This window comes from Haliotis asinina, chromosome 5 (genome assembly GCF_037392515.1).
Source record: "Haliotis asinina isolate JCU_RB_2024 chromosome 5, JCU_Hal_asi_v2, whole genome shotgun sequence".
Classification (NCBI taxonomy): domain Eukaryota; kingdom Metazoa; phylum Mollusca; class Gastropoda; order Lepetellida; family Haliotidae; genus Haliotis; species Haliotis asinina.
In genome coordinates, this window is record NC_090284.1 from 25,302,334 (window position 1) to 25,326,399 (window position 24,066).

Sequence of the window (24,066 nt, forward strand, 5' to 3'; positions counted from 1 at the left end):
ATATAGATTGTCCTAATTGACAAACAACAAAATGAAGATTGTCTGACCACAATGTCTGTTTTGTATATACAGATCATGACACCATAAACAACAACAAACATCCTTTTATTCTAAAAGGGTTGTCGCTTCACAAACAAAACCTGCTTTGTCTAGCCTAATATAACCTTGACTGAATGTTATTTAGCTGTGATCTCTGTGTATGGTGTAGAATTATTCGTCACTACTGAGCTCATTCCGATACAGGTGACTGTAACAGTGGGCAGGTCCTCAGCTTCATGAAGACAATGCTGCCGAGAGTCCAGCTTGTAGAGGAGTATGGCACCGAGATGACCTTCAGCCTGCCACGAGAGGACAGTGTCCATACACCATTCGATGTATTCTTCAGGAAACTTGATGAAAATTGTGATCGGCTCTGTATCAGCAGCTATGGCGTCTCTGATACTACTTTGGAAGATGTAAGATAGAATGATGCATTTAAACTTGACATTTTGTTTTAAATATGATTCACATGTTAAACCACATTCAGAACTTCACCAACTGACACTGTGTATGTAATTTATATAGTTTGAGAATAGTTTATAATTATAGGTCATGTAATCAAAAGGGTATAATGTTTCTGTGTGAAATTTAAACAGTGCCATCAACTTGAATGGACTTGATGATACTTGGAAGTGTTTTCAAGTGCTTAGTCTAAAGCATCCATTACGATCTAGTTTGCACTATATAATTGATATTGTTATATGTTTTCATAAGTGGAGTTTGGTACTCAATGCTAGAAATGATCTTTAGCAACCCATGCTTGTTCACGGGTTCAAAAATTATCTTAAAAGCCACTTGCCACAGGGAAAGTGACTTTAAGAATGTAACTTGTGTTGACTGATTTTCCACTTGCCCTGATTTTTATGACATAATCATGATGATGTAATTATGAAAGAATAAATCAACATGGTATTTGATGTTTTTTTTGCGAGGTGATAAATAGCAAGGAAAGATAACTCTACTTTATTGTCATTGTGAAATTCAGCACGTCCATTTTTAGCAGATATAAAATGAAATCCAAGTTTATTTGCAGTTTGAAACCAAAAGCCAAAATTTTCTGGTAGCCCACAGACAAGTGAGACACCATTATATATTTACCCATAATGAAAACTGACTTGTCCCCGGGCTTTGGGTGATGGGATTTTTGAACCCCTGTTGTTGTACTTTAAGTGTCAACTAAACAGATTGCCAGTCAGGCCCTCTGACTTGGTTGATACCTCATCTTATCTCAGTTGCATGGATCAGTGCTTGTAATGTCAGTCATTTGATTGTCTGACCCAGACAAATTTATTCACAGACTGCTGTCAAACAGCTAAAATGTTGCTGAGTGGAGTTTGGTAAACAAACAAACAAACAAACAAATATTAAAAGGAAGAATCAAATGTGGTGATGCTGATCTTACCATTCCAGGTCTTCCTGAAAGTGACAGCTCTGGCAGATGACCATGTGGTCTTGGATGAAGAAGTGCTAGAGAAAGAGCGCCTCAAACCATTACGTACCCGAACTGTAACAGAGACTGCCAGTGATACAACGTCAGAGACTAGCAGTCAAGGTAACAATACCTAATGCTGTCCCAGTGGGGTTAATAACACCTTAAAGTATCCTTAATGTTGTCTTGGTGCAAGCTTAGAACAATATTTAATACTGACTTGTCAGGATAACAATATTTATTTCAGTACTACTCTTATTCTCAATGAACTATTGAAACTAGGGGAGGTTAAGGCCAGACCAGTTTTGTTTCTTGTTTTATGGATTTTTGTCCTCAGGAAACCTAAAGGCAGGAGGGAATGAAAATGTCAAAAATCACTGTTCAAAGCAAAAACCCAGATGTTAACTCTTTGGGTTTGTTCTAACAGCTGAAAATAATTTGAGTGAGATTAGGTGTTATGCTGATTTCAAGAGTATTTCACTTATATCACCTTAACATTAGGATTTTGGTTTTTGAAAGGGAAAATATTTGTTCTTATTCTTGTAGAAGAAGTAATAAAACTGGCCTAAAAGTACTTGACAAATATATGTCAGGATAACTTAAATTCATGGAATCTTGGTGAAAGAATTTAAGCCTACCAGACTATTTCATTTATCAGTAATGTTTGTCTCTAATCTCTTTTACAAAGGCAAAAACAGATCTAGAGCCTGTGGATTGTTGAACCCTTGTGAACTTTTGTTTCCCCAGAGACAACAGTGAACATGCTGGACTCTGGTCAGATGCGATACTCCGGCTTGTCCTTGAAGCTGCAGCAGATGTCAGCACTATTGCTGAAACGTTACCATCACTACCGTAGAGACTGGCGCATGTACCTCTCCATCGTACTTCTGCCATTCCTGCTGTTCCTGACATCCATGGGTTTTGCTACGATCCGTCCTGAGGCGGAGGCCATGCCTAGCTTGCTGATGAGTCCAGACTTGTATGGCCCCGACAACTACATGTTCTTCAAGTATGAATACTGACTGCATTTACTTTTTAATTGTCAATAACCCGTGAAGGTCCCGGGGTAAAATAGGCCCTCAGCAACCCAGGCTTACCATAAAAGGTGACTGTCATTGTCGTAAGAGGCAACTAACGGGATCGGGTGGTCAGGCTTGCTGACTTGGTTGACACATGTCATCGGTTCCCAATTGCACAGATCGATACTCATGTTGTTGATCACTGGATTGTCTGGTCCAGACTTGATTATTTACAGACCGCTACCATATAGCTGGAATATTGCTGAGTGCAGTGTAAAACTTAACTCACTCACTCACTCATTCATTGTCAATATATGTATAAAACTTTTGACCTTTTAGTGATCATCCTCCCTATTAAATCCATGACACTTTGGTAAACCTTAGCCAACCCCAGGATCCATTCCTTTTGTTCTAATGATGTCAATTACTTGCCCATGTTTTCACTAACATTTAAAGGGGCACTGATGCGGAGCGAATAATGCTTCTCGCCAACGGTCTAATTACGAAAGCAGACCGCAAATTGGTCAGCGCCCACTCCTTCGACCGTGACGGACAAAGGAACTGGGCTTCTGTCCATATTAGCAAAATTTCTTCACTTAAACAGTCAGGAGGCCGGATGCCCATCACATGCCATTTGTTTAAAAATATCCATGGTATTCCTTGTCTGATCGTAACCATATATCCCAGCAGTGTAGTTCTTTTCGGATGCTTGGATGGTATACTTACTGATCCAATTTGATCCTATTTCTGTGTTTTTAACCTCGATATTTAATCATGTTACATGAAAATATGATGTCTACAGGCACGTAGCAAGCCATTTGTTTCAGTACGGAAGATTGCAAAGCTGTATATTTAGGTAGTTTTGAGTGTTGGTTCAGCTGTGATAGCAAATATCATACGTAAATTTTGGTAGCTATGGTAGCTACAATGGTTTATTATTTATGATAATAAAACACACAGTTGATTTATTTGAATTCGTAAACAAAAAAACGATGACCTTGGCTTTGGTAGAGAAATCTGAAAATTGTCTTACGTAAAAAAAACTTATTTCACTTATTTACCAAAGTACACAGCAAATGCCTGTGTGTATTCCTTATGTAACGAAATTCCGTTGGTATCCTCAAAACAGTTTCGGCCCATAAGTGTTTTCAGGCTGCATGCAACACAGAGATTACATCCTCCTTGCTGTAACTCGCGTTTGATGGTGTAAACCTACACGTGTTATTTGTCATCATTCTCTTGATGGTCAATTCATGAATTTATAACAGGTATAATTAGTAGCAACACCACTTCGGTTACTCAACAAAGGTTCCCATTTGGCATTTCTCCTGTCTGGAGTAAATACTCAACATTATAAATTAAGGTCTGTAATGGCAAATGTATTGTATGTTATGTAATATGTGCATGTAAGTGATGCAAGAGGGTTTATCACCTGAGTTACAAAAACAAACATCGATCAAAGGATTAACCGATAACACACTGATTGATTAATTACTTTTGTTCTTCTAGCGGATTTGTCAAAAGGCAGTGTGTGTAGATGACTACACCCTGTCGTAAAGTGTGAGTGCAAAAACAACATCCTCCCTTCAAAGAATTAACCACCCTTGCGTTGATTGATTGATTGCTCAATATTGGTCAACTAAATTACTTAGAATAGTGGACATCATACAATTAGTTGCCAGGTGTGCTATCTTGGGAGACCAATGAGAGGTTTATCTGGTTTTCACCAACGAAAGACGTGAAACGATGTGTTACTTTTTCGCAAATGAGACAGTTGTAAGACACGCGACACAGAGCAGGATTATTTACCAGCTGCAGATGAATGGAATACGATTTCTTTTACGTGGATATTGATGGATACATTCCTGAACAAGGTAGTAGCCTGACACTGTTGCTATAAAATTAGTCTGTTTTACGTTCATTATTTGCATTTTGTTTTAATTTATTTGTTGTAGCATTCAGCAGAATCTGTATGACAGAAAACACACACTAGATCGCGTATGTGTGTGAAATAGGATCCACATTGGCAATCTATACAATGTATAAATATTGCTGTTATGTTAGAAATTTACTATGAGTATAAGCAAATCGTGTGTTCTTTTATTAATTTTCAGAATCATACAAATATGACAATAAACTAATTAGGGTTATGAGGCAAAATATAGAGACGTACATTGGCTTCGTTATTTTTCCGTCCTAATAGTTTTTTACCATTTCTACCACTGGCAGATGATTAACCTTCAAAGTGTTTCATTTGTTTACATAATACATTTGTAATGAAGTACAATTGACTTCACCTCAGTTGATCTGTCTATAATTAAACTATCAATTGCGCTTACGGACTGCGCAGCAGAGGTCACGAACCAGTCACGAATTCTGGGATATCATCCGGGTACTCACGGGAGAAAAACAATAACAAAAGTTTACACCAGTCCACGGAAAATGCTCCGCATCAGTGCCCCTTTAACTGACCAATGAAATTTGAGAGAAGGAAATGGGTAAGGGAGGTAACTCATATTGCTATGATGTTGATGTTGACAACCAAATATTGAGGTTGTTATGGAGCTCAAGTTCTTCATTGGTATGTTAGACTGAGAAGCATTGCCAGACAATTCTGCAGATGGAAATCAAAGGCAGGTAATCTAGGATTATTGGAAACATGACAATAGATTCAGTTTAGTGAAACGCCAGCACTAGTGAAGAGTTTTCCTGGCATTCGCATCAGTACAATGTTCTGTGAGCACCAGATACCAGCTCACAACAATACAGGGAATAATAACTATTATATACATCATGTTTACACCTTAAACCTTTTTTTAAATATGTTCAGCACAAATAGGAAACAACATATATATAAGCAGATCCATTGTATTCCTGATTTCACTGAACTTCAGTCATGTTGTATTGCCTACCATATAGTCTCATGTGTTAGTGGTATCGATTTGGTTCATAATACATTGCAAATACATTCATGTTTTTTCCAGAGACATGAGTTATGAATCACTGAGTGACAGAATTGCGGAAACATTGACCCAGAAACCTGGAGTTGGCACTGCTTGTATGGAAGGATTTGATTCTGGGTAAGAACACACTGTTAAGTTTCATGCATGTTTTTTTGTCTTGGCAGGTTGTGTGTCCACCATATTCATCATCTGTTTGTTCTGTAGGTTTACATTCTTAATGGGCTCCTGGAGAATTGTATATATATGTGTATGATCCAAAAGACACACTTGAATTAGAAAGGTTTTCAGCTATTGTGTCATATTATTATATAAGCCACAGACATTGTAAATTTATGTTGGAGTTTATGGGAGTTATAACCATCTCGGCACTGTGCCTCTTGGAAGTCTATGTTCAAGTGAGGGCATCACAACAGTTATAACGTCATAGTACCATGGCTTCTGTATGTCTGTTCAAGTACGGGATAACAACTATGGCTGTCACAGATCTATGCTAAAGCATAAGATTTATGATCAACATGAAATTGCTGGTTCTTACAAAGTAAAACATCATTTTCAGTTTACCAGTCACATGTGACTGGACGAAGAGAAACTTCACCCCGCGAGTTCCTCAATCAAACAATGATGGATGTTCTTGTGAGGACTTCAAACAGACATGTGCTCCAGGTACAGTCCCCGTCCCGAGACACATCCGCACCCCAGCCGGCAACTACCTACAGGATCTGATAGGAGAGGACATCTCACAGTATCTTCTTCACAGTTTTGATGACTTCATTGAAAAAAGGTAAAAACATTTGTTGATGTTAGTTGTTTCTATATATCTCGTGCATATTTTGGCAGACATTTTTATCTCCAAGGTGAGCCAGTCTGAAATAACAGAAAAACAAGCATTTAAAATTTTGTATGATTGAAAATATACTCAGTATATCATTATTGTGTAACAAAAATTCTTTTAAGTTAACATCAGTTGAACCTTGACTACATTTTGATGCGTGCTTATATTCCATCCTTCATCTTTGCATAATGATCAAGAAAGAAAACAGAAATATTAATATTAATAGAGTATAAATATTGTGCAATCATGGTCTTGTTGACTATTGATCCCAACAACATCTGAAACCCTGGGCCTAGATATTTTCTAATCTCTCTTAGGGTTGAGATAGTTGTAAGTGCTATACATTAACATTAACTTACGACTATCTTTGTGTTTAGAGAGCTTCGGAAATCTATGCCCAGTGTTGTAAGAGCTTTCTAAAATCTTGATTGAAAGTTTATAGTATGTGAAATGACAGGCTGTTGTTGTAACTTTACGATGTGGATCATGGATAATGCCTCCATCACAAATTTGCCTGGATACCTTAGAGCTAAGACTACCTACAGTCTATGTCTTCGTCTACAACACCTTTATCATCTGCCACTGGCACATCTCAGTGTGTACGTCTGACCTTGCAGGTATGGAGGCTGGTCCTATGAGGTTGGTCCAGAGGGAACAGAATCAGACATGGCTGCCACAGTGTGGTTCAACAACCAAGGTTACCATTCTATGCCAGCTTTCTTCAATGCCTTCAGTAACTCGCTCCTCAGGGCCAAATTAGGGCAGAAGGCCGGTACAGACCCCTCCAAATATGGCATCAGTGCCTACAATCATCCAATCACGCTGCACACAATGAAGCTGTCAATGGATAACATGTGAGTATGCATCTGCTTCATACATTTTGAGGGGCAGTGAAGTAGCCAAGTGGTTAAAATGTTTCCTGTTTTATGTGACAATGATGTAATATTGTTTGTTCGCTGTGGTGGGTAGCCTAGACATAGGTACAATGTGTGAAGCCCATCCACCACTGTGATATTGCTGGAATATTGCTAAAAGTTGTTTAAAGTCACTCACTACTATATGTTGTGTATACAACGGATATAGTGTTCAAAACCAATCTCACTCACAGACTAATTCTCTTTTTCTAGGGGACAGCAAGCTACAGATGCTGGTATCTCATTGGTCTTCCTACTGGCCTTCACTTTCATCTCAAGTGCCTTCATGGTCTACCTGGTCAATGAAAACCTCAACAAAGAGAAGCAGCTGCAGTTTATCAGTGGAGTGGGACCTGTTCTCTACTGGGTCACATCATTCGTGTGGGACATGGTCAGTATAATACTAACAAATTATACTCATAACAATTTGTTTTTGCACTATTCCCTTGAAACGAATGCTGAAAACTGATGCACAATGTCCTATGATGAAAGGAAGAAGAAATGTCTCACACACGGTTTCTGGTACTTTATGATGCCTGTAGCCATTGTTGAGTATAGTATATACTGGAACTGCTTTATCTCCCATGACAGAACAGATCTCTACTACTACCCTGGATCACAGACTGACTGAGTGACTCACTCATTCCATAGGGTGGTGGGGTAGCCTAGTGGTTAAAGTGTTCACTCAAGGACCTAGGTTCAGTTCCCCTCATGGGCATAATGGCTGATGCCTATTTCTGGTGTGGGAATATTGCTAAATGAAACATAAAACTAAACTTGCTGGCTCACTCACTCACGCCAGACACTCACTTGCTTTGCCCTCTCACTCCAGGGCAGAGGGTTAGCCTAGTGGTTAAAGCGTTCGCTTGTCACGCCGAAGAACCGGGTTCGATTCCCCACATGGGTACAATGTGTGAAGCCCATTTTCTGGTGTCCCCCGCCATGATATTGCTGGAATATTGCTAAAAGCGGCGTAAAACTCATTCACTCACTCACTCACTCACCTCTCACTCCACGCATCCTGCCGTGTATTACCCACTCCGTTAGATTTCTGCTTGAACCTGATAATGAATCTGGCTCCAAATTCACTCAAACCATGGCCTCTGTTCCAGATACTGTACAGTCTCACTGTTGCACTGGCTGTGGTGGCACTAGCCATTTTCAGACTCGGACCATACTGGGACAGAGAGAACCTGGCTGCAGTTGTCAGCCTCTTGATGCTGTATGGGTATGTACAATCTGCAGTTGTGACAGTTTCTTGATGGGTACATACAATCTGCAGTTGTCAGCCTCTTGATGCTGTATGGGTATGTACAATCTGCAGTTGTGACAGTCTCTTGATGGGTACGTACAATCTGCAGTTGTGACAGTCGCTTGATGGGTACCTACAATCTGCAGTTGTGACAGTCTCTTGATGGGTACCTACAATCTGCAGTTGTGACAGTCTCTTGATGGGTGCGTACAATCTGCAGTTGTGACAGTGTCTTGATGGGTACATACAATCTGCAGTTGTGACAGTCTCTTGATGGGTACATACAATCTGCAGTTGTCAGCCTCTTGATGTTGTATAGATATGTACAATCTGCAGTTGTCAGCCTATTGATGTTGTATGGGTGTGTACAATCAGCAGTTGTGACAGTCTCTTGATGTTGTATAGATATGTCTCTTGATGTGTATGTACAATCTGCAGTTGTCAGTCTCATGATGTTGTATGGGTACGTACAATCTGCAGTTGTCAGTCTCTTGATGTTGTATGGGTACGGACAATCTGCAGTTGTCAGTCTCTTGATGTTGCATGGGTACGTACAATCTGCAGTTGTCAGTCTCTTGATGTTGTATGGGTACCTACAATCTGCAGTTGTCAGTCTCTTGATGTTGTATGGGTACGTACAATCTGCAGTTGTCAGTCTCTTGATGTTGTATGGGTACGTACAATCTGCAGTTGTCAGCCTCTTGATGTTGTATGGGTATGTACAATCTGCAGTTGTGACAGTCTCTTGATGTTGTATGGGTATGTACAATCTGCAGTTGTCAGTCTCTTGATGTTGTATGGGTATGTACAATCTGTATTTGTCAGCCTCTTGATGTTGTATGGGTACGTACAATCTGCAGTTGTCAGTCTCTTGATGTTGTATGGCTACGTACAATCTGCAGTTGTCAGTCTCTTGATGTTGTATGGGTACGTACAATCTGCAGTTGTCAGTCTCTTGATGTTGTATGGGTATGTACAATCTGCAGTTGTCAGTCTCTTGATGTTGTATGGGTACGTACAATCCGCAGTTGTCAGTCTCTTAATACTGTATGGGTACGTACAATCTGCAGTTGTCAATCTGCAGTTGTCAGTCTCTTGATGTTGTATGGGTACGTACAATCCGCAGTTGTCAGTCTCTTAATACTGTATGGGTACGTACAATCCGCAGTTGTCAGTCTCTTGATGTTGTATGGCTACGTACAATCTGCAGTTGTCAGTCTCTTGATGTTGTATGGGTACGTACAATCTGCAGTTGTCAGTCTCTTGATGTTGTATGGGTATGTACAATCTGCAGTTGTGACAGTCTCTTGATGTTGTATGGGTACGTACAATCCGCAGTTGTCAGTCTCTTAATACTGTATGGGTACGTACAATCCGCAGTTGTCAATCTGCAGTTGTCAGTCTCTTGATGTTGTATGGGTACGTACAATCCGCAGTTGTCAGTCTCTTAATACTGTATGGGTACGTACAATCCGCAGTTGTCAGTCTCTTGATGTTGTATGGGTACGTACAATCTGCAGTTGTCAGTCTCTTGATGTTGTATGGGTACGTACAATCTGCAGTTGTCAGTCTCTTGATGTTGTATGGGTATGTACAATCTGCAGTTGTGACAGTCTCTTGATGTTGTATGGGTACGTACAATCTGCAGTTGTCAGTCTCTTGATGTTGTATGGGTACGTACAATCCGCAGTTGTCAGTCTCTTGATGTTGTATGGGTACGTACAATCCGCAGTTGTCAGTCTCTTAATACTGTATGGGTACGTACAATCTGCAGTTGTCAGTCTCTTGATGTTGTATGGGTATGTACAATCTGCAGTTGTGACAGTCTCTTGATGAGTACGTACAATCTGCAGTTGTCAGTCTCTTGATGTTGTATGGGTACGTACAATCTGCAGTTGTCAGTCTCTTGATGTTGTATGGGTACGTACAATCTGCGGTTGTCAGTCTCTTGATGCTGTATGGGTACGTACAATCTGCAGTTGTCAGTCTCTTGATGTTGTATGGGTATGTACAATCTGCAGTTGTCAGTCTCTTGATGTTGTATGGGTACGTACAATCCGCAGTTGTCAGTCTCTTGATGCTGTATGGGTACGTACAATCTGCAGTTCCTTCTGATGTCAGACTAAAACAGTCACATGGAGATCTTCCGTTTCAGTGGACTCCAGTCACATATAGTGATTGTGGGATGGTGGGGTAGCCTAGTGGTTAAAGCATTAGCTCATCACGCCTATGGCCTGGGTTCAATTTCCTACATGGGTACACCGCATGAAGTGCATTGCTGGTGTTCCGATCTGTTATGTTGCAGGAATATCACTAAAAGTGGGGTAAAACCATACTCACTTACTCATGTTTATTTTTAAAATAAATCTTTCACTGTAAAGATACTGAAACCATTCTGAAATAACTTGAAATGTTGTGGTGTCCATGTTGTTATTTACATGGAAACCATGACTGAAGATGAGGTGAGCTGACATTCATGTGTTTGTTCCCAGATGGTCTGTGATACCACTGATGTACATGACATTGAAGCTATTCAACAGTGCTTCTGCAGCCTACCTCACACTGTTCTGCCTCAACATGCTCATCGGCATACTCACCATCATCACCGTCTTCGTGCTTATCATCTTCCAGACTATTGGCAAGGTAAGCTCCTTTCATGACAGCTAGTTTGGACAACAATAGTCTCTGAAATAAGACAGCATGATACCAAGAGACGTAATTCATAATACTGCAGTTCTCAAGCATTATTACAAATGAGGGGCATAATGGTTAAAGCATTTTCTTGTCATGTCGAAGACCTGAATTCGATTCCTCACATGGGTACAATGTGTGAAGCCCAGTTTTGTTGTTGCCTGCTAGGATGTTGCTGGAATATTGATGAAAGCAGCATAAAACCATACACACTGTTAGAAATGAATATGTTTTCAAAACAGAAAATATCAACTTGTCAAATAACTAAACCAAAATATTTCCCTTGATTCTTCAGGAAATTGGTCAAGCGTTTGACGTCTGCCGCTACATGTTTCTCATCTTCCCCCAATTCTGCATGGGTCAAGGCCTTATTGATGTAACAGTGAACCACTACAAGTACTTGCTGTTTGTTAGGTTTGGGGACGATGTGTATGTTGATCCATTCTCCTTTGAGCTGCTGGGCTGGAACCTGGTTGCCATGGGGATTCAGGGTTTTGTGTTCTTCATAATCACAATCATCATTGAAAGCAGAAGAAGCAGTGGCACAAGGTAACCCTTTGTGATTTGATACTTTAATTTGATGTGTTTGAAAAGGTTTTCTTTAATTCTAAATGTTAAGTCAAAAACAGCTTGAATATTTAATCATCCATGAATTTATTTCAAAATTATGATGTTGTGCAATATGTGTCAAGCATGCATGAAAATCGGCACTGTTTAATATGGACATGGCTTGATGCATCATATCTTTTATATGACCTTGGAGTATTGGTTTATTAATATGTTGACTGAAGTACTACTGACCAAAATGACTTTCAGAATGACAGGAATATCTTCACATTTGCATGTGCATTCAAATATGCCTGCATACATGTATATATGATCAATGATTGTGTGCATGTGTGAATGAATCATCAAACCACTATCTCTGCTATTATTTTTTTCTAGATCTAATTCATAATGTAAATAATGACTTGCCTTGAATCCCTCCTTCTTCAGAATCCCCAGCCGCTTGTTGGAGATCCCAGAGGAAGATGGAGATGTACATAATGAGAGACTGCGCATACAACATGGACAGACCAAGGATGATCTTCTCTATGTCAATGGGCTGTCAAAGGTGAGGTGATATCATTTGTAATTTGAAAAATCAAATTATCCAAATATTATAGACTAAAGATGTTTTATTTTTATATCCTGCTGGCAGGCCAAAATAGGAAATTAGAAGGCTTTTCAGATTTGTTCTTTCTGAAAGTTGTTAATTGTTTTGTTCATCAAGCTAGTCTCTTTGATCTTAAAGTGTAATTTACTACATGTTTGGCATCTACTTGTGTCAAATTTGGTGTAATCCAATTCTCTTTTGAGTTCTGTTTGTAGCTCATTTCTAATCAAAGTTCTAGTCAATGTTCATATTTTTTGTGGCCTTGACCTTCCTGCAGATGTACCAAAGAGGCAGAAAATCATTCCTGGCAGTGGACAACCTGAGCTTTGGTGTTTCAAAGGGAGAGGTAAGAGTAAAGAAATAGTTATTTAGCATGCACATGATCTTGTGAATCTTTGTGATCTTTCTTCACTGAAAACTTATATCACAAAATACAGGTTTTTAATGTGTTTTTGATATCTACTTTATCTCAGTGCTTTGGGCTGCTGGGAGTAAATGGTGCTGGCAAGACCACAACCTTCAGGATGCTGACAGGGGACACTAACCCCTCCAGTGGAGATGCATACTTGAATGGACACAAGTAAGTTGCACACAAACCCCTTGGGCATAGGTACGTTTTTGAACAAACACAAGTAAGTTGCACACCAACCCATTCAGGAGAGACACATACTTGAATGGAGACAACTAAGTTGCACACAAACCCCTAGGGCATAGATACGTTCTTGAACAAACACAAGTAAGTTGCACACCAACCCATTCAGGAGAGATGCATACCTGCACAAACACAAGTAGGTTGCACACCAGAACTTTGGGCAGAGTTGATACTATGTTGTGGGTTTTGATAGCGTGTGTAATTTTGAGGCCTTCTTCCAACATTACATGAACACACAGCATAACTGAATAAATGTTCGCAACACTAAACCTCACTCCTACTTCAGGATCAGCACTGGTGACCCTTACCTTGGTCAGGAGATTGGGTACTGTCCTCAAGAGGGTGGCCTGGATGATTTCCTCAGTGGAGAGGAACTCCTCTTTTGCCATGCCAAACTGAAAGGCATGTCTGACGCCTATGCTCACAAGGTGAATATTTGTGCTGTTCCTGTACCAAGTGAGACCAGTTCCTATGTCACTGACCTGAATCTACTGTAAATGTTTTTGAGATTTACGATTCCTTGATTTGTTCATATGAGTTTCCTTTAGTGGACATTTCAACCCAAGAACCTTTTAAACAATTTTGGAAACAAGAACATGAACTGGTCACACCTTAAACAGGCATTGTACCATATGTAACTATTTTTTAAAACACTTCTTTCACTGCCTCAGATTGAATCCTAATTGTATCTATGTTGAAAGCCATTGTTCACAATACTGTGTAAATGTAATGAATCTCCTGTATACCTACAAGGTAGATTAGGAAGACTGTTTTCTGATACCAGGTGGTTGTGGACTTGGTGGGCAAGCTCCACCTGGCTGACTATGCTCAGAAGGCAATCAAAACATACAGTGGTGGCACGAAGAGGAAGCTGTCACTTGCCATCGCCATGTTGGGAGAACCACCTGTTCTCTTCCTGGTAATTCTCACACCTATTCCTTTTTATAACCCTGGCATGTAATGTGGGAAATATGGCCTACACCTCGTCTTTCTGTCCATCCGTCCGTCTATCCACCTGTTTGTAATCATTTTGTTTCCAGAGCATAATTCCAAAACCGTTCAATATTTTTAGACCAAAATTGAGAGATACAGTAATCTCAACCTATGGTAGTCCTTCTTCCATTACCCCAAACCTAGCCCTTCTTCAGATTCCCAAACCTAGCCCTTCTTCATATACCCAAAGCTACGCCTACTTCAATTACCCAAACCTTGTCCTTTAAATACCCCATACCTAGACCTTCTTTAGGTTCCCAAATCTAGCCATTCTTCTTCAAACACCCAAACATGGTCCTTCTTCAAATACCCAAAACCTAGTCCTTCATATTTCCAATTTCATCAAATAGACAAACCTTGTCCTTTAACGCCAAAAACCTAGTCTTCCTTCTAATGTCATAAACCTAACCCTTCTTCAGATTTCACCATCTATGTAACTATGTAACTGTATAAATGCTTGGATATATTTGATGACAACAAATTCATGAATGTTGTGAAAATAATGAGGATGGAGTGGTTGGACTCTAAGATTGCATGTCATCACACTGAAATGACATGGATGATCTTCTTCCAGACTCGTATACTCATGTGTACAATTATATTCATCACCTTCTCGTCTTATCTCATCAGAAGGGCAGTCATGTGTAAAACCAGATTCAGTGGGTTAATCATGCATGTGAAGGTGGTGTTGTCCACAATTCTAAATTCTGAAGTTTTCTGTATCATGGCTGGATTTGGATGAGGATTCAGAATTATTACCTCCCTTGCAGGATGAACCTACAACTGGTATGGACCCTGCCACCAGGAGGCTTGTGTGGAAGTGTATCACCAAGGCTGGACAGAATGGACAGTCCATTATTCTCACTTCACACAGGTGAGTGGAGGAATGTTTCCTCTAAATAACTCAAATACACTGTAATGCATAGATTGGCATGCAAAAGAATTAATCTTGCTTCACCTGTGACATAGATGACCTTGAAGGTTTTCCCCAACCAGATATGATGCAATGTTTGTTCACAAATCTTCACTTCAGAGTAGTTATTTATGAGATTTTATATATTTCAAGTTTATCTCTAGACTGAAAAACATTCAGGAAGGGCAAGCATCACGCAGTTGAGATTTAGGGATTGGCCCATGCTTTCAGTCCCTAGTGTAAAAGTCTGCGTCACACATGGCAATACAACTGGAAACATTGTTGGCCACAGTTTTAAGCAACACTCACTGATCTTTCCACACATGTGACTTTGAGAAAAGATTTGGTTACAGCTACATTGGGCAACTTTCTGTCTTTTTCATTATCCAAGAATACATTTCTTATGTGTCTAAAAGAATCCTAATTCTGTGTGTTGAATCTGATTCCAGCATGGATGAATGTGATTCCCTGTGTTCCCGACTGGCCATCATGGTTAATGGCAGACTGATGTGTCTTGGCAGTGCCCAGCATCTCAAGTCCAAGTACGTCATGCACTGTGCATCAGAAACAGCAACAATTATAACAAAAAACTGAATAATGTTTCAAGTTGTTTCTATTTATGGTGTAATTTAGTTGTTAGAGAATTTAGGACTTGATAAATGAAACCATCATATAACGCCATGTCATACTTCTTCACTTGATGAAATACACAGTTAATTAGTCTGTGTCACGATCCCTGGACCACATTTTGCTTTCTGTCAAGCCTTCAATGCAATGCTAAAGCCTAAATGAAGCAAGTCTAGATTTCCTCAGGTTCTGAATCCCAGGTCCTCCTGGGTCTCCTTTTCAATTTGTAGGGTTTTGTTTGTTACTATCAAAATTATATATATTATGCGACTAAGCCTTAGTCCAACTGTTGATAACTAACAAATGTTGAACATAAAAGTAAAAATCATACTGCTACCTGCTGCAGGTTCGGCGATGGCTATACGGTGACAATGCACATTCAAGGCTTGTCCAACAACCGCTTCAACATCGAACAAGCCTTCCTCAGCCGCTTCCCAGGCGCGACCATCAAGGTCAGTGTGGGCAGCCAGGTCAGTAGTGTTTTTATTTTATTTTCTCTGTGGACCACATGATGCCGTTTGCCTCCATGACCTCCGCTGGCTCTACTGACCACTACTCTGCACAAGTCACAGTAAGACAAACCCTTCTAATACTCAAGAAATATGGCACACTATTACGGTTGGAAGAACTTGGTATCATAAGATTCAGGTTTATAATGAAGGGGTGCCAATGAATCCCTGCAGTGATAATGGAGAGGTAACTGGTATAGTTCCATGGGTAATAGGGTTTGCATGCTCATTGTTATAGACAAAGTCAAGTGCTGAATTAAAAACCACATAAGAAATAAATTTCCTAAAAACATTTACGGTAATGTGAGATGCTGTTTAATGCGTGCTAAGTACACTTTTTTTATAAAAACATATTTCAGTTGCGTTTAACCAGAACTTTGGTGAAGAATTATGCAGCATTCATATATATGGATAGTTAAACCTAATTTAGGATCAGAATAGTTTGGGAGGATTGTGAAGAAAGTCTGTTGTTTCAGTATATAGTCAGGGGTGTATCCACATGACGTGAATGTGTCACAATGTTTACTGATGCCATGGTGCCATGTTTCTTGTCATCCTGTTCAGTTCAAACCTAGAAACTCTACCAACAGTGACACCTTCACACTCTAGAGACTTTTGATCCAAACAGTGGAGATAATTGTATTGATATATAACTTCTTCTTGACACTGAATGGAATGTTTTGGTGTAGATACTAATAATATTATCAAGCAAATGAGTCTTTTTGTGCAGACACTAACACCATTTTCAAATGCTTGATAGCTGTTTTCGAATCTACACTGAAATATTGCAGTGCTGAAGACGTTGCATATCCATAGAAACATCTGCCTTGTTTAACACACTAATTGTCACTCAGTGGACTGTGAGGGTGTCACTGTAGCATGATCACAGTGTATCAAAAATAACAAATTCTTGCCGATGAATGCCTGTTTGCTATCCCAAATCTAAGTTAAACAATGTTTGTCTTATGTTTTACTTGATGCCATCCTGCAAAGCTACAATCACAAGGTATACAAGAGGTCCACTGATAGCTGTTGAAACAAAAACAATTTCAAAATTGCGGGTCCACTGATAGCTGTTACAACAAAAACAGTTTGAAAACTGCAAGTATGATCTGTTCCAGACAAAGAACTTATCGTGTGTCCGTTAGTAGTAGTTTATATGTTTTTAAAAAAAAAATCAACTATTGTTTACGTTCAAATTGATGGATAAATATTGTTGTAGCTATAAATCATCTGTTGGAATACATCTGGTTTTCATCTCACCTAAGAATGTTGGAGAACCCAGTCTCTTATGCAGATAGCTTCCTATCTTATCTTGATGACTGTCTAAGAATTATCAATCAATTAAGTTAAAGACTTCCCATAGCTTTTGTCCAAGTCTTCTTTAACACCACTTCACTTGCATCAGCATGGTTTTTGTTTCATCTGATATTCTCTGACTTCAGTGTGGTCTTTGTATGATGCATTAAATATGTTCCACATTCTGACTTTCACATCAGTTTGAAGTTCTCTAAGAATTACCTCTGAATGCCTTTAAAACTTTAATTATCTACTAATGCCAGTGCATGTAAATCTGTAAAACTCTGTATAGTTACTGTTCAGAATCCCAGGCCATTTTTCACAAAGTGATTGATGTGCTGAAACATAACGCCCTACAACAATCATAGTACTACAATCGCTTTGTGAAACAAGGTCATGTAGAATGCCTTAGAACTCCCCAGAATCCCATAGAACTCTGTAGACCCATATGGTGAAAAATTAGTACCAAGCTCTCTCTGTGTATGTATGTCACCACTTTCATGTCAAGGTGAACAAGGTTTCTGTGAACTCCTGCAGAATGTAGTACACCCAGTAGACTCCTATAAAACAATTAGCAATCCCAGCTTCTGTGTCTATATATATATCACCATTCTTGAGTCAGTATTGAGGAATTGTGGTAGTTCTGATCGTTTACCTCGTCAACTCCTGTCTTTATGCCATCATAAATTGACAATTTGTTTATTCTTAGTATCAAAGATTGTTGTTCTTGTTTTTTTTATTTTTGTCAATTTATGTTGAACAGTAACAAACAGAATACTAAACTCACTTCAGTGAAAAAACATTTTTATTAAACTCATGTAATATTCAGTATCAAACTCACTTTTGCTCGTTTGATACCAAATCATTTACTCATTTAATAAAATGGTATTACACAGAAAGTTGTTTTGAATCCTCTATATAGCTAACCAACATGCTAAACACTCTAACTATTAAAACTCTAATCTTGTTTCATAGATAGTGTAATAATGTGTTACAATTACCCTCATCAGTGTGAAAGATTGCAATAACTTTCAACAATGTTTATTGTGATATTTTGGTAATTTATGAAGCAAGTTATCAATGACTGAGCAGAGGGGTGAAATCTGAGAGGGAAGGGCATGAGGGTGAAGTCTGACAGAACGACAAGGGGGTGAAGTCTGACAGAGAAGGTCAGGGGTGACGTTTGACAGAGAAGGACAAAAGGGTGAAGTCTGACAGAGAAAGTCGGGGGTGAAGTCTGACAGAGAAAGTCGGGGGTGAAGTCTGACAGAGAAAGTCGGGGGTGAAATATGACAGAGAAAGTCGGGGGTGAAATATGACAGAAGGCACAGGGCTGACGTCTGACAGAGAAGGTCAGGGGTGACGTTTGACAGAGAAGGACAAAAGGGTGAAGTCTGACAGAGAAAGTCGGGGGTGAAGTCTGACAGAGAAAGTCGGGGGGTGAAATCTGACAGAGAAAGTTGGGGGTGAAATATGACAGAGAAAGTCGGGGGTGAAATATGACAGAGGGCACAGGGCTGACGTCTGACAGAGAAGGTCAGGGGTGACATTTGACAGAGAAGGACAAAAGGGTGAAGTCTGACAGAGAAAGTCGGGGGTGAAATCTGACAGAGAAAGTCGGGGGTGAAATATGACAGTGGGCACAGGGCTGACGTCTGACAGAGAAGTACAAGAGGATGAAGCCTGACAGAGAGAAACATGGGGGTGAAATATGACAGAGAATGACATGCGGGTGAAGTCTGACAGAAGGTCAGAGGGTGAAGTCTGACAGAGAAGGACACGAGGATGAAATCTGACAGAAAAAAAACATGAGGGTGAAGTCTGACAGAGGACATTAGGGTTAAGTCTGACAGAGGACATTAGGATGAAGTCTGACAGAGGACATGGGTTTGAAGTCTGACAGAAGTGAATATGGGGTGAAATCATACGTCTATATGTTGTCATCCTGTCTGTCTATAGTTTGTTTGTTCCTATTTATGTAACTGTTTTTGTTCCTATTTATGTAACTGTTTTAATGTTTTAATTAGGGTATCAAATATTGCCTTTAACATTTAGCATTCAGTAACACTAGTCCAAACAGGATCAAAGTCACGTATCAAAAGATAACACCCCTACATCATTTCTTGTGGTACTATAATATATGTAATGAACCACTGACTTGAAATAAACTTTAGAGTACTGAACATAAAAACATAACATACAAGTACATGTGTGACATTTAATAATAAAAAAAACAAACTGTCTCTTGACCTATAGTCTGTCCTTACCTGTATCAACCTTGACCTAATTTGTATGCAACCTGCCCTGACATGTTGTAACCTTGACCTTAGTTGTATTTGTCCTGTCACAACCTGTAGCAACCTTGACCTGATATAAATTATACACTCTGTCGCAGCCTATCAAAATGCAGATTTGTTTCATCATATTTGTGGCTAAGATGGCAACACTGTTACCTAGAAACCAGCCATAGATGTTTCATGTATAGTCATGGATAACTTTCCCTACTGAGTATACCAGTTATAATACAGGTGCATGTTGCTTAAGGTACACCTCTGATAATATTTGTGAAATATGACTCTAGGACCAGCACTCAAGTGTGCTTGAAGTTGGCATCCCACGAAACTCCACAAGTGTGTCAGAGCTGTTCTCCATCCTCCAGACAGCCCAAGACAAGAACCACATCACCAGATACTCCCTCTCTCAAACATCATTGGATACTGTAAGTATTGTCAATACTGTTATTCCACAACTCAAGCAGTTAGCAATATTGTAAGCAATATTGTAAGCAACACCCTCCAGCTAAGAGATTTAAAAAATGGATGTAACGTATCATGAATTATTAATACTTGACTTAATTTCAAACAGTTTTGTTAACCATACCTGATGATTTGTGTAGTCCCAGAAACAAATTTAAATTTTATAAATGAAAAATATGTTCCCTCAAGATTTATAATACAACATTTACATGAGATTACACAATAGTGATAATTGAAAGTCTAATTCTGGATGATACATATATACATATGGAAATTAATTAAGCAACACCAAATTCAAAGACACATAAAAACTTAACAAAGTTTAACGAAGTAATTTTGATGATTGATTATTCAATTTTGATGTATTGACATACAGCATGAGCTTTTCATGGGTTGATATGACGCGCGTGAAGCTTGCACAGCGCACGTGCATTGCTTTAACCTCAACTTTCGAAAAATGCACTTTTTCCCTGGGGTGTTTACAAGCGCAGGTTGTCGATTGCATTCGGTTTTTCATTCATTTCAATGTCATGGCACGTAGGAAATTATCAGAGGCCACTCGTTGGCAAATAATCGGCATGAGGAATGCTGGTATGTCTCTAAGACAAATCGGGACTCAAATCGGACGACATCATTCCATAATTTCAAAACTTTTGAAAAAATACCGGGCCACTAATGAAGTTAAAGACCTGCCTAGACCAGGAAGACCCAGGAAGACCACAGTCCGGGAGGACAGAGCTTTACTGAGACTTGTACGGCGCAGGTCCTTCGACTCGAGCTCTCGGTTGAGACAGGAGTGGCTTCCAGGGAGACCCATCTCGAACAGGACTGTTCGGAATCGTCTGAAAGCTGCAGGATACCGGGCAAGGAGGCCAATCAAGCGACCCAGACTGTCTCCAGCCCATAAGGCAGCCCGACTGGCCTGGTGTAATGACCGTTTGCACTGGAACATTGCCTCTTGGAGGAAGGTCCATTTCTCAGATGAGAGCCGGTTCTTGCTGCACATGGTGGACGGTCGTACTCGGGTCTGGAGGCAGAGGAACACAGCAATGGCTCCACGGAACATCCAGGAGACTGTGGCCTTTGGGGGAGGTTCCGTTATGGTATGGGGGTGCATTTCCATGAACTGCAAGTTGGATATCATTACCATCCGTGGCAACCTTAACGGTGTTCGTTACCAACAGGAGGTTCTTGACAGGGCTGTGGTACCTCATTTTGAGAACCATCCTCTGGCAACGAGACCCATATTTATGGACGACAATGCTAGACCTCACAGGGCGCATGCTGTAAATGATTTTTTGCGGCAAAATGCAATTGACAGAATTCCATGGCCTGCCATGAGCCCTGACCTCAACCCCATTGAACATTTGTGGGACTTTATTGGCCGTCGTGTGAGGCAGAGAGACCCACCAGTCCATAATCTCAACGAATTGACGGCTGCCCTGCATGAGGAGTGGAACAGGATCCCCCAGAATCAGATCCGGAGACTCATCCAAGGAATGAGGAGGCGTCTGGAATCGGTGGTGCGTGCGCAGGGAGGACACACTAGATATTGATGAAAGTCGGTGTGCAGACTCTCAGATGACTGTTCTTTCTTTCCATGTGACATTTGTGTTAATACACCTGACAACAACGTCTGTGGATGAATAGTAAATTGTGTCCATTTTTTCATGAATTTAAGACAGTTTTAAGAATTTGGATTTCGTTGCAATAAAGCAAAGTCTTGATACTTTTTCCCTTTAAGTTGTTTGTCAGAGATCGTCTGTTGAATAAAAAAGTGTCAAACTATATCAACCCGGCATATTTTGATTGTCAGAACACTTCAAAGTTGCTCCAATAGAAAAAATTGGGGTGTTGCTTGATTAATTTCCAGGTGTATATATACAGACAACAAGATGTGTAGCGTAGTTATTCTTGATATTCTCTTCATAACTGATAATAGCTCAATTTAAAATATGCAATTTAATACATTAACATAAATTTTTTAACAATCATTTCTAGTTAAGTACAGAAGGACTAGAAACCTTGAAAGACTTGTAATTTCGTAGTAAAGTTTTTTCAGAAGAATTTTACAAAGAATGATCTAATGAGTAAAGGTTGCTAGGGTGTCCATCTTTCCCAGGGTTAATCCCTTTTTAAAAACTCTGCCTTTAGGACCTGAATTAATTTTGTTTCAGGTTTTTGTCAACTTTGCCCAAGAGCAGTCAGACAGCATCTCTGATAAGGATGATGTGTCGACATCTGATGGAGAGACCGGATCAAACCAGTCAGGAATACTTCCTGGACCATTCACCAATCAGACGTACGCATACATGAATCCACAGTACATGGCAGACTCTCAAGACGAGCGGTTCTCATCACAATATGCTGCCAACCTTGCACATGCCTCCACAGGCATCTCCATGAAGGAAGGGAAAATTAACAAGGACTTCAAAGACGAGGAGAAGGTGTTTGACACTAGATTGTGATCAGCTATTCCAACAGATGACTGACTTAAATATTTTGTGAAAATCTGTTTTGTCTTTGGACAAAATGAAACAGCTGTCATGCACAGCTGTATTTATCTTCCATTAAAACATGTACAGATTTGGGTTTTTTTTATGATTGACATTTTGCATGATAATCACAAAATTGATATATATGTGTTTTAGATACTAATTACATATCAAAGCAGAGACCAGACTTATTACATGGTAGACTGAGTTTAAAGCTGATGTTGTAATCAATAGAATAGAAAATAAAATTCACTAAAATATACCCATCAGTAAATCTTGACAGTAGGCATGTGTGATTTTCAATGTTATCTGAACTTTCAGGAATATATAAATATCATGTAGACCTTTATCAGCTGTGAACAAACTGGCATGACGTTTTGTGATATTGTCTCATAACAATGCAAATTATTGTTTTATCATGTTTACAACCTTCTCAGAGTTGACAATTATTTTATAGTATTTGTATATTTTAGAAATCGATTTCTGTCGATTTCAATATTTCACTAAGTATTTGTATGACAACACAAAAATGATCCAAACTTCATACTTTTTTACATGATTTTTTATCAGAATTTCCAGTTTCCCATGTTAGGTATGATAACATGATACAGCAAAGGAACAATACTTATGTCTCAGCGACTTTTTAAAATATCCACTCCATGTAACAATATCTTTTTCTGCCATCACCAAAGATTTTGTCTTGAAATGTCTACATTTTAAGTGAAAAATTGCAACTTTGTTGAAATAACTTTCAATTTCCTTTATATTTTTTAGCATTATGGATTTTGCACAGATGAGTAATTAGTGGGGTTGGCAGCACATTTTGCAATGCTACATCCAATTCCAACAGCATTTGAGGGGTAAAAAAATTGCTCAAAGCTTTATTTTTTATAAAATGTAGATTAAACCTTGTGAAAGATGCTTGGATAATAGGGTGCAATACAATGTTTGTCTCGTAGAAACATTTGTCTTTAGTTCTGTGTCATGTTGCTTTCTCTTCCATAACATGTGATGTCCGGTTACCCTTGAAATCTCTTGATCAGTGGTTTACGGGAAAGAATTGAGAATGTACTGTGACTTGTTTTACGGGAATTGTCAACCTATTGCATAATATGGAACAAAATGTTTTCACTGTTCTGTCACACTGTTGTTTTTTAACATGTTGCTTTTTCATCATGATCAGTTGGCATGGAGTTTGGGAGTTGTCTTTCAAATGTTAAAACTCTTTTCTGATATTATGTATCATGACCCGAATCATCAGCTATTGTGATGTGTATATATTATGTTGATACACTCAGCTTGTGGACACAGCCTAATATGTACATATGATTTTGTAACTTTCATATTTTCAATAACACAAGTATAGATAGATACAATATATTATTTTTTTTATATTTTTAACAAAATAATGTTTGTCTAAATAAACCATATATGATGCATCTTAAAATGTTTTGGGTGAAAATGTGTAGACAATAATTGATTAAAATGTTAGTTTCATCTCTATAATACATCATGAGGAGTGTTTCA

The 24,066-nt window shown here is 39.2% G+C and overlaps 1 protein-coding gene across 5 annotated transcripts in view; it reads left to right on the forward strand.

Moving 5' to 3' along the window:
- LOC137283267 (uncharacterized) overlaps positions 1-23,986 on the forward strand; it is a 133,756-nt gene extending 109,770 nt beyond the window's left edge. For 4 of the 5 annotated variants that reach the window (XM_067814695.1, XM_067814698.1, XM_067814696.1 and 1 more), the window contains 20 exons: positions 244-455; positions 1,450-1,591; positions 2,216-2,477; positions 5,472-5,567; positions 6,007-6,231; positions 6,900-7,136; positions 7,410-7,587; positions 8,309-8,424; positions 10,941-11,091; positions 11,435-11,688; positions 12,136-12,253; positions 12,573-12,641; positions 12,769-12,875; positions 13,234-13,375; positions 13,732-13,866; positions 14,711-14,814; positions 15,303-15,395; positions 15,827-15,950; positions 19,870-20,007; positions 22,222-23,986. In XM_067814695.1, the coding sequence (XP_067670796.1) occupies positions 244-455; positions 1,450-1,591; positions 2,216-2,477; positions 5,472-5,567; positions 6,007-6,231; positions 6,900-7,136; positions 7,410-7,587; positions 8,309-8,424; positions 10,941-11,091; positions 11,435-11,688; positions 12,136-12,253; positions 12,573-12,641; positions 12,769-12,875; positions 13,234-13,375; positions 13,732-13,866; positions 14,711-14,814; positions 15,303-15,395; positions 15,827-15,950; positions 19,870-20,007; positions 22,222-22,512 (3,194 nt within the window). In that variant the 3' untranslated portion in view covers positions 22,513-23,986. The remainder of the gene's footprint in view (positions 1-243; positions 456-1,449; positions 1,592-2,215; positions 2,478-5,471; positions 5,568-6,006; positions 6,232-6,899; positions 7,137-7,409; positions 7,588-8,308; positions 8,425-10,940; positions 11,092-11,434; positions 11,689-12,135; positions 12,254-12,572; positions 12,642-12,768; positions 12,876-13,233; positions 13,376-13,731; positions 13,867-14,710; positions 14,815-15,302; positions 15,396-15,826; positions 15,951-19,869; positions 20,008-22,221) is intronic. The other variant, XM_067814700.1, reaches the window with a different exon arrangement.
- Positions 23,987-24,066: the final 80 nt, after the last annotated feature.